This window comes from Alosa sapidissima, chromosome 5 (genome assembly GCF_018492685.1).
Source record: "Alosa sapidissima isolate fAloSap1 chromosome 5, fAloSap1.pri, whole genome shotgun sequence".
Classification (NCBI taxonomy): domain Eukaryota; kingdom Metazoa; phylum Chordata; class Actinopteri; order Clupeiformes; family Clupeidae; genus Alosa; species Alosa sapidissima.
The window spans coordinates 26230024-26240707 of record NC_055961.1 but is presented as its reverse complement, the minus strand read 5'-3'; the positions used below and the strand labels follow the sequence as shown (position 1 = coordinate 26240707).

The 10684-nt window shown below is 40.1% G+C and overlaps 2 protein-coding genes across 2 annotated transcripts; both read left to right on the top strand.

The window, feature by feature from the left end:
- Positions 1–4149: 4149 nt before the first annotated feature.
- On the top strand, positions 4150–7007 carry lim2.1 (lens intrinsic membrane protein 2.1). The gene is made up of 5 exons (XM_042091235.1): positions 4150–4248; positions 5208–5389; positions 6201–6350; positions 6605–6739; positions 6856–7007. The coding sequence occupies exons 2-5, from the start codon at positions 5215–5217 to the stop codon at positions 6915–6917; spliced, it is 522 nt and encodes a 173-aa protein (XP_041947169.1). The 5' UTR covers positions 4150–4248; positions 5208–5214; the 3' UTR covers positions 6918–7007.
- A 2168-nt stretch (positions 7008–9175) lies between these two features.
- On the top strand, positions 9176–10684 carry bsx (brain-specific homeobox). Its single transcript, XM_042091233.1, has 3 exons — positions 9176–9525; positions 10003–10193; positions 10286–10684. The coding sequence occupies exons 1-3, from the start codon at positions 9273–9275 to the stop codon at positions 10526–10528; spliced, it is 687 nt and encodes a 228-aa protein (XP_041947167.1). The 5' UTR covers positions 9176–9272; the 3' UTR covers positions 10529–10684.

Sequence of the window (10684 nt, the reverse complement as noted above, 5' to 3'; positions counted from 1 at the left end):
ACCAACATGTCTCCCCTGACGGGGTTCGTTGCTTTCGCACTGCTGAGGCCTTGTGATGCAGAGTGCCTGGGAGGAGGGCAGGAGGGAGGGAGGGTTGAGGGGAGAGAGGCAGGCATCTGCCCCCGTATTTGCCTAATTGGGTTTGACTTCCACAATTACAGGGTAATAATGCCCTCTTTGACAGGGTGTGTGGTGGGAGAGGTTCCTTCACCGCCTCCTCCGCCGCCATCACCACCACTTCCTCCTCCTCCATCCCAGCTTCAAGACTGTGAGCACCGGAGGCAGTGGGACTGGGCAGTGTGTGAATTGACAGGGGCCACTGGTTAAGCAGTGGATATTGAGTCCTTGATAGGACCCCAGGAGACCGCACAAGCAACAATGACTGAATTAACGGCCGAGGCGCGATGAGAATGTCAGAGACGTGGGGGGCTCGTGCCGCCTGACCTCTGTTGCCCAGGCAATTGTGTTCTTCAGAGATTTTCACTTGGCTTTCTGTGTGTGTGTGAACATTTGCTTTTAATTTATCTGATTGATTGCAGAGTTTTATACTAGTTACAATGGACTGTTTCTAAACAAATTACCTGTTCTTTTGAAAAAAAATGTTTTTTTTTTTATTTTGTTATTTACATTTTACATTATAATTTATGTTTATTTGAATATTGTCTTTCCTTTTGTTTGCAGTTGGTGTTTGTCTGACAATGGAAGAAATGGAAGAATGAATGAATTACTTACTGTATATATCTGCCTGTATAACACCTTGAAGAGCAACCTGACTACCGGTAAATCCTTTTTATGTTATACCACAGAAAATCCAAATATCAGTAATAAATATTTCACTTCAAAGAACACTTTAGAAATATAAAATCCCACACAGTATACATAATTATCTTTATGAGCCTAACCCTGAAATGACAACTGCGGCCAGACTTTGTTTTCAGACTCACAAAAACTTTGAGGGACACTATCCATCAATCACCATTAGAGGTAATGATATGTCCATTTTGACACTTCAGAATCAGTCACAACAAATAAGCATGGCGAGAAGGAACATTTGGAGAGAGATAGCTTTTCCCTGATATAATTTGTTGCTCAAAATTACAAAACAGAGCCGAGAGTAATATGTGAAGTCAAGTTTGGTGAGAGAGAAAATGGAAAAATTTAGGAGCTCAGAGGCTCTCTAATGGATATCCTTGCAGCTGGGAGAAAATAGGACCCAATAATGTGTCCTTAATGTGCGGCAGCAGTGTTTCAGGAAATGTATCAGGAGAAATGTCCCCCCTGTCATTTCTACAAGCAATCACTTAATGGCACCAGTAAATCTCCACAAAATGGACATGCACTGACCTATTTTCAGGTTTGCCAAATGGAACGAATCTTGGAACTGGAGGAGGAGAAAGGACGATAACAAGAGAAGAAAGGGTACTGGGGAGAGAGAAAAAAACAATCCTTTAGTCCCTGGTGTGTGTGTAGTGTTTGTGTATCACTTAAGAGCAGACAGTGACAGGAATTTCAATTATTTAATTACAGGAGAAAATGAAAGGACTTAAGTGTTGTGATTCTGTGGGCTTTCATAGATCAATCTAATGTTTGCTCACATTGGAAATCAACCAAAATGGAACAGGCAAAGTAAGCGCGCGTCTTGATAAATCGTGCAATTACAATGGCAAATTAGTTTCTTGATATATTCATTTAAGTGGTTAAGTGGATGGGTTTTATGCCACATTCGTGGCAATGTCTGGCTGGAGCGGGCGGAAGTGCCGTCTGCCTGCTCTTTTGATTAAGGGGTACTGACTAAATGCGGAGAAAACGCTGGAAGCACTTAGTCCGCAAATTAGGCATCCGCAGGCACCGAAACGAACTCCTAAAGAGTTGATTTAGGCATTTAGGGGAAATGTGCCTGGCAACTCAAAGGATTCAAAGACATTTTTCCAGGCTGCAGTTAATAAATTTGAGAGGTCACGACTGAAGTAGGATGTGTGAGGGGCACCATTCCATAAAGAGAAAGAAAATGCTCTTAAAATACACTAAAAATGATCTTAACCAAATAAAAACACATGTGTCTTTAATGTAAAGCTTAACCTCTGAAGTCTCGAATAGACACATCCAACATAGATGTCTGAAAGAGCAGTTTCCTTTTAAATAAATGAGTAATGTTGTCCAATGATGTCTGACCTCTTTTTTGTCTGTATATCTGTTTAATTGTGTTACCCTCGACAACATCCTGCATTTGCATCCTCCTCAGTCTTGTATAATGTGAGCATCAAGTTAATCCTGTATATATCAGACTCAACATTTAGACCGATTTTACTGTAGTTGTGTACATGGCAGTCAGACTTCTTCTTCGTCATCTTCTCGGTTTAGTGAGCTTTCTAATGATGACACCTCTAACCAAGTACATGACTTCAACATCTGTACTGTTTAGACCCAAACAGGATATTGTCACAACTGATACAATTTCCTGTAATGTTGAGAATGATGTTCAAATACATTTCTAAACTGTGTTGTGTAATTAATAGAAGTAAAATACAAATCAAAATAACGTTTACAATTGCAGCATTGAAAGGAAATACTACAAGGCTGCAATGTTACACTTAATCTTTCATTAACATTATCAAAACAACCAATTACAAAAGGCCTCTTTATTACCAGTTTGTATATAGTTCTCTCTAGCAAATGCATAAATGTGTACTTTCCACAACAAAATTCATCTTTGAAAAGCCAGATGTATTTGCAGAGGAATTGCTCCTCCATTGCCGGGAAATGTTGTCCACTTTGATAGCAGAGGACGATATCAAATGCCCTCCTGAGGCAGTGACTGAAATGGAAGAGAATAGGCGGTAGTCTATAAAAATGAAGTTAGAAGTAAGTACAGCACTCACATCCTTGGAAAAAAAGTCCTCTCCCACTGTAGTTTGTAGTCATCAATTGGCCTGAGCTCTAATGCATGTAATGGACTCACTCTCATCCTTTCATCTTCAGGTTGCTATGTTCTTGGCAAGAGAATGTCTCCCTGGAGAGGAAAATAATCCATAACGGACATAAGGGCAAGTAAAAAATCCAACCTTAATTTTTTACAAGAACAGTGTTAACTTTTGCCCACGTAACATTTTTTTAATGCATTGTATGGGCAGCAACAGACTAAAGAAGAATTCTAAATCATAACAATATTTTTATGATGATGCTGGGGTGGTGTTGACATTCATAAGTAACATGGCATGGAGGATTAATATATCATAATAACGATGGTGATGATGGTGATGGTAAGGGTTGTGTTGAAATGTGCAAATAACATGGTATGGACAGCAACAGGCTGACAAAGAACGATGAGGATGAGGATGGTGATGATGATGATGATGGTGGAGTTGTGCTGATATCTATAATGCTCTAGGCCGGGGCCAGGGCTGTGTTTAGGTGCAGGGGCCCAAGCAGGACTGATATGGCATGTGATTTGGCATGATGTGAGCCAGCCATTCAACACCCATTCAGTGCCCACATGGTACCACAGTGGTGGTGGAGGGGAAAAAAAGTCTGTGAGGCTTCAGAGCAGTGCGCTCTTTCATGGAGCGCCATCTCCAACAGGATGCTGGCAGTAGCACATCTGACTGGCCTCTGAGAGCCCACCACTTTGGCCCCATTACTCTTCCCTCTTGTGCTGGGGCCCAGAGCGCACAGGTAGTAATGCACCGTTTCCCTTCATCATTTTGCCTGGTGATAACTAGTGATATGGCCGTGCGTGGAGATCTCTCTTCCTCTGATCAAAATTCAGCGATGCTTTTTTTTTTCCAGCCATGATTTGGAAGTGTGGGTCATTGATATAGTTGTGTAGCTGTATTAAAATATCAGTCTTTGTTTTGAAAAAATAAATATCATAGTTCTGGGCTCTATAGCGAGCGCTGCAATCTCTTCACGCTTGGCCTCCTCTCCTCTATAGAACGGTCAGCCCGTGGCTTTCAATGGAAAGCATCCAGTCATCAGTATCACTTCAAACCTGCCGGCTCCCGCATAGTTTTGTTTTTTCAGCAGATTCCCAAACCACAAAAAACTAGTCCTTTTCTGATTGGCTACCACTTTGCCTCTGGCCTTTTGTGTCCGGTCGCTTCTTTTGCTCTTTCCAACGTTTCCCCTATTCACCAGTGGCCACACGTTAAAACGCTATTTGCACCAGCCTGTCCTACCCTTGTAGGGCCTTGCTTTATCCTGCCGAGGTTTAACCGAGTCATTCAGTCTTCATCAACGTGGTGAATTGAGGTAAGTGAGAGATATTTATTCATGTGAGATAGGGAGACATGATGGTTCATCTGGTGTCACTTCATATTGATTGTGGGGTCAGGGTTCAATCAATATGTGGCAGCCGGATAGATCTATAAGACCACTAGATCTTTAATGCAGGAATCCATAAAGTAATTTTTACAATGAAATTAAGTCCATGTACTTAACTTCTCTTAATATGTTGTGGACACTTTTGATCAGATATTTAATTGTTAGCCAGTAGAAATAGGTAGTGGAGATAAAGATATTCACACAAAATGAAAAATAACTTGCTATATATATGTTTAATGTCTTTCAAACAATTCTCCATTACAATCTCAAAGTATATCAATAACAAGAAAACACAGTTTCTAAAAATATTTCTTCATATGCTTAAAAATAAAGAAAATATATGCAACTGTTTATTTACCAGTGCTTCTGATGTTGACGTGGTTCAACTGTGTTGATACTGTGTTTTCTGTCATTAGGGTTTTGAGCATTACCACTATGTGTGTGTCCAGTATCACAGAAAAGTGATTTTTATGCCATTATGCTTGCAGACTATCTTTCCATAATAGCCTTTGAAAAGTCAACACATCTCCTCATAGCTCTGCTTTGCCAACACACGCTGACTGATCTTGTAGTAGAGCGGAGCATGTCTGTGAATTCATGCCCCTGACCCCCCAGTTCAATCTGGTGGAAATAATGTCTTCATTACAATGCAATTACGGACACTTACACCTCTCCCACTGAAGTGCTGCTCGGATGAGAGGAGAGCTGCTGGCCCTTGATGCTCTGAACGGCTCTCGCTCCCCCCTCCCCCCCCCCCTCTCTAACGGCGTGTCTGTGTGTGTGTGTGTGTGTGTTTCCGTGTGTGCCTCTCTCTCTCTCTCTCTCTCTCTCTCTCTCTCTCTCTGTGTGTGCATGTGTGTGTGTGTGTGTGTGTTGAGCCTCTGCAGGTGCAGGATGTACAGCTTCATGGGAGGCGGGCTGTTCTGTGCTGGCGTAGGGAATATACTCCTCATTGTTTCCACAGCAACAGATTATTGGATGCAGTACCGACACTCAAACAACTACATGCACCAGGGCCTCTGGCGCTACTGCACGCCTTCCAAATGCTTTACACACACTGACAGCATTGGTGAGAGTCCTGCTTTGTGCTGCTTTTCACAATCACTTTGTTATGGTCATCAGCAATATGGTCTGTTCCATTTTACCATTTCATATATGTAAATAAACATAATCCGGTTCATGAACATGATGGAAAATTAAGATACATTATGACTTAATGACATTAATTTTCTAACGTTCACAACAATATGTTAATTTTTAAAGGACTGTATTTTACACCAAGTGTTTTACAATACCATAAACATGCACACTTAAAAAATTAAAACAGGAATGTCATTCATACCAAAACCATAATAGATAGCAATACATTATCATAGATAAGAAGACCAACTGAATTGAATCATTTTGAAATTCAACCGGAAACTAATCTGTCCAAATGACTTTATGGGGATCACACTATTTGAAAGTATTATCAAAGACAATTAAATTTGACCACTATTAACCAAGTGTACTACATGTGGTTATGCTCATTTGATCACACTGAAGTAGCCACAACACTGTTACACATCACAACACTAACTAACTCTGCTGGCCTTTGATCAACACCAGTCATGTTAGAGTCAGCAGCCACCACGCAGTGGATGGTGAGGGCGCTTTGGAGGTAGTGCTAAGATTGGCCCCCCCTATAATTTATGGAGTGAGCTTTGGGTATCAACAGAAGCACTATGGAAATGTCTCTCTCATGCATCCATGCATTCATTCACTCAATGATTCATTTGTTCATTTTTCATCCAGTTGTAAATATCTACAGTACACTGATTTGTATACATGCATACAAATATGTTTTTCCACTTATCATTCACTCATTCATTCCCCCGCAGCTTATTGGGATGCCACTCGAGCATGCATGATCCTATCCCTGCTGGCCTGTTTCATAGGCATCATCATCGGCATCATGGCCTTCATCCACTACTCCTCCTTCGACAGATTTGATAAGACCTTTGCTGCAGGCGTTTTATTCTTCATCTCATGTAAGTCGTTTCCATTGTCATCTACACAGCTATGTGTCTTCTACACAGCTAGCTACCAAATTTCCCTCACGGGATCAAAAAAGTATATATACTTATACTTATACTTATGAACTAGGAGTTTGCCATCGATTAAAACAAAAATTTCCTAGAGAATTTCAAGGCATTTCTAACCAGATTTCTAAATGGTGACCTACTTGAGAGGTAAATAGTGTGAAACTTACAACGAAATATGTATATATTTCACTTCTCTGTAGGCTTTTTTGTATTTCTGGCAATGGCGGTGTACACTGGCGTGACAGTAAATTACTATGGCAAACGCTATGGAAACTGGCGATTCTCCTGGTCCTACATCATTGGCTGGGTGGCAGTGGTACTCACATTCTTTTCAGGTACATAAGCAGCAATAATCAACATAGCTGTCTGTTTCTGATTGTTGTGCATTATGTTTTGTTGCCCATTGTTATTAGACTATGTAAAGTACTCATTGATTTGTATTGATTTCTAGGTATATTCTACATGTGTGCTTATCGGATGCATGAGTGCCCAAGAAGTTCCAACACACATTAGAGGACTGAAATCACCCTAGTTTGCTTCAAGGACTCAACCCCAGCATCGTAAAGCATCGACTGTGGAGCATGGCATTGTCGAGCACTAGGACACTGGACACTAGGCTATTTAAATAAAGGATGGAGAAGAAAACATTCTTCTTTATTTTGTACTCAATGTTTGCAAATTAAACATTACTCAGGTATCCTCATTCTAGTGAAACTCACTGTAGTTTGGTCATGTGTTATGTATCTAACAATCACTTTCATAAAAGAAATTGTGTCCATTTTTGCTGACATTCTGGAATATTCCATGGTTAAAAATGATCATTAAAATGATCATAAACTGGCATTATTTACATTTTTATGGACAAAAGAAAACTGCAATTTTCAACTTATGAAGCAGTGTATGATATAACTACATAAATGCTCATAGTGGATAAAACAGATAACAGATGTTTTTTCAATGGGTAGATGTTCAAAATCAGCATGTGAAAATTAGACAGACAGAGAGAGAAAGAGAGAGAGAGAGAGAGAGAGAGAGTGTCATGGACAATAAAACGTTTCATGAAATAACAGAAAACTACACCATGGATATACTTTTAAGATGAACAGATCCCACATTCCAGGTGTACTGATGCAAGCCTCTTAGAGATGCACCACTTTAAAGCGAGCCAATGTTGCCTCCTCAGCTGGCTCTGAATTTCACTTGATGAAATGGTTGTTAAAAGCCGCTTAACTCCCCCTTCGAACGGATTCTATTGACTACACACCTAAAGACGATTTCATCACCATTAATTCATTTACTTTCTCATTTTCCTCTAAAAGCAAGTAGTTACCGTGCTGTTCAAGTAATCAGGCATAGGACGCAGGTGGGTCTTATCATCAGGGAAGTCTCAGGTAAACACTATAAAATAAAATGTATTTTGCCATGTAGGCCTAGTTGCGACAACAACAGTCTAAAGCCATGTAGCTTGTGTCTTGCGCCATTGTGTAGCTCGGTGTATCAAGCCTAGGCCAATTTGTTGAGACTTTTTTGTTGAGACATGGCTGAGACTGAAACAAGAAAAGTCATTTGAAGTCTTATTTCGGTAATGATTAAAGTTTGGCTATATTGTCAGTTTGGAATGAATAATGTCCCAATTCATCAGGCTGTTAGGCTACAAGCTCATGCATATGGAGTGCGTGCCTTGTATTTGCTAGAGTAATATATTTTCATGACTAATTGAACACGGCACTTAATTTGCGTCCACCTGATCAAACCAAAATCCTCTCCTCCGCGTAAGGATTATTACTTCCGTTTAAACATCCTCTCTAATTATCTAATAGCATTGCTGCAAGAATTCTGGGTATATTAAGACACTTTTAACATTAAGCGCCATGATTGGAAATGTGACGACAACATGATAACAACAAATTACTGCGGCCACAGAGGAGACGGAAGAGGAGCCCCCTCTTGTGTGCCACTGCTTATCCCAAACGTGAAAGGACAGTACTGTTTAAGAGCAGTTACTACTGAGACACGATCGCTACATTTTTATGCCATTTATGCAAGGACTTCTTACGCGTGACCTACTATGTTATTATAAACGTAAAATAATATAGTTTTTCTCACTATTTTAGATTCTATTGTTTAGATAAAATCCTCATTAAAACAAACATTCCATTTACTCTGCCGCCACTGAAACACAAAGCATTGATAACTTGATAGTTTGACATGCTGATATATTAGGGCATTTTATAGCCTACATTTTGTAGCCTACTCTTGCATAGGCCTATACAATTTGTAAATCAATATGCACGGAGTTAAATAACTCCCACTCCAACGTTTGGTTCGTTTTAATTTAAAAGGGAGACAGTTGTCGCATTCATTTCTGCAGTCCTGCAACACCTACAATTGTCGCAGCTCCACTGGGCTGACAAAAAAAAATAGATTATTTAGTTTTATTTTGCACTGGTGAAAGTTTCCTTTAAAACCCTATAACGGGCAGAGCCTAATCCATAACAGCCGTCGCCAAAATGCAGGCTTTCGGTCGGTCGGAAGGCTGTTTCAGCACCATGGTGAGCGACCCTCCCTCTTGTCGCGTCCGTCTAATTAATCCATAAAGAACTAATTCAATCCCCCGCCCAGCAGTCGCGCCATTGGCTGAGCTCAAATGCAGGCTGGAGTTTGTTGCTGTCATTCTGCCTCAATAAATAGTAATCTATCTGTCAGAGGGCTACATACCTTTTTGTCACAAAGATTACCCTTAGTGTTTCAACTTTCTCGGAAACGGAAGACCTGTCAGATTGTGTGGATATTTAGGCTGAGAGTTACTTCAAGGCAGTTCCCGGACCCTCAGGACTCGTTTTGGTTGCCCTTTCCAGACAATTTAAGATGAATCTCAACTACACGTCACCTGTCCCACAAATGCCAACACAACGGTCTACGTCGTTCTTTATTGAAGATATTTTGTTGCATAAACCAAAGCCTCTCCGCGAGGTTTTTCACTCGTCCTTTCCCAGCACTTTCACGTCTCGGATGCCTCTTCTGGATTATGGATATCCTCTGATGCCGACACCAATTTTGGCGCCCCATCCACATCACCCCCTTCACAAGCCTGAGAATCATCCATACTTTTTCACATCAGGTGAGTAGCCTACCAAAAGAATCTGCTTAGATGATAGGTAACTCCAGCATTACGAATGGCAAAGCCAGACCTGTGCTCAAAGACTATAAAAAATGTCATTACAAGAAATCTGGCAATGGCTTTTGCATTTAGGTCAGTCATTCTTTTCACCTGATTGAGCAGCCTAAGAAATAATAATGCATTGGGGACAGAGGGCTATATTGGCCTACAGTAATGCCCTCACTTGCATCCTGATTCGTGCAAAAATGTTATTATTATTATTATTATTATTATTATTATTATTATTATTATTATCATCCAATTGTTGTTATTCTTGTTACAAAAATACAAAGACATAGGCTACAAAACATGTGATAAAACTATTTTATTTTATTTTTTTATCGGTCTTCTCTTTTATAGGCTAATCCTAAAGAATACCATGTCAAATCAGCTTTTTTTCGTACACCGTCTTAAAAACAAAAACTTTTAATTGTGCAGGTATGCAAATGCCTGCCCTCTTTCAGCACCATCCAGAGTTACCAGGAAAACACTGCAGACGCAGGAAAGCCCGAACCGTCTTCTCTGATTCCCAGTTATCTGGACTGGAGAAAAGGTTTGAGATACAGCGGTACCTATCCACGCCCGAACGCGTAGAGTTAGCCACAGCGCTAAGTCTCTCGGAGACGCAGGTGAGGAAAAAAAAGACCAGTTTATAAATAATACTGCGCGTTAAATTATGTGAATGAATTTGTTTATAAAAAGGTTATCTTTTATCACACAGGTAAAAACGTGGTTTCAAAACAGAAGAATGAAGCACAAAAAACAACTGAGGAAAACCCAAGACGACCAGAAAAACCCAAGCGAATTAGACAGATCTGTGGAAAACTCTTGTGAAAGCGAAATTAACGAAAAGTGCCCTGATGATATTAAACATGGGCTGAGTCCGGACACATACATACTGGACGAAAACGAGGACGACGTTGATATTGAAGATGACGTGTGTTCACCTGAACATCTACTATAGCCTAATGCAAGTGATTTTTGAGACAATAAAACTAACCGCAATGTACATAGTTCATGTCTTTTAGAGAAAATTATATACTTTTTTATAATGGGTTATTATTGCTTCAAAATGTCAATATTTATTGGAGTGGTTGTAAAAAGTATACGTGAAGTTGTG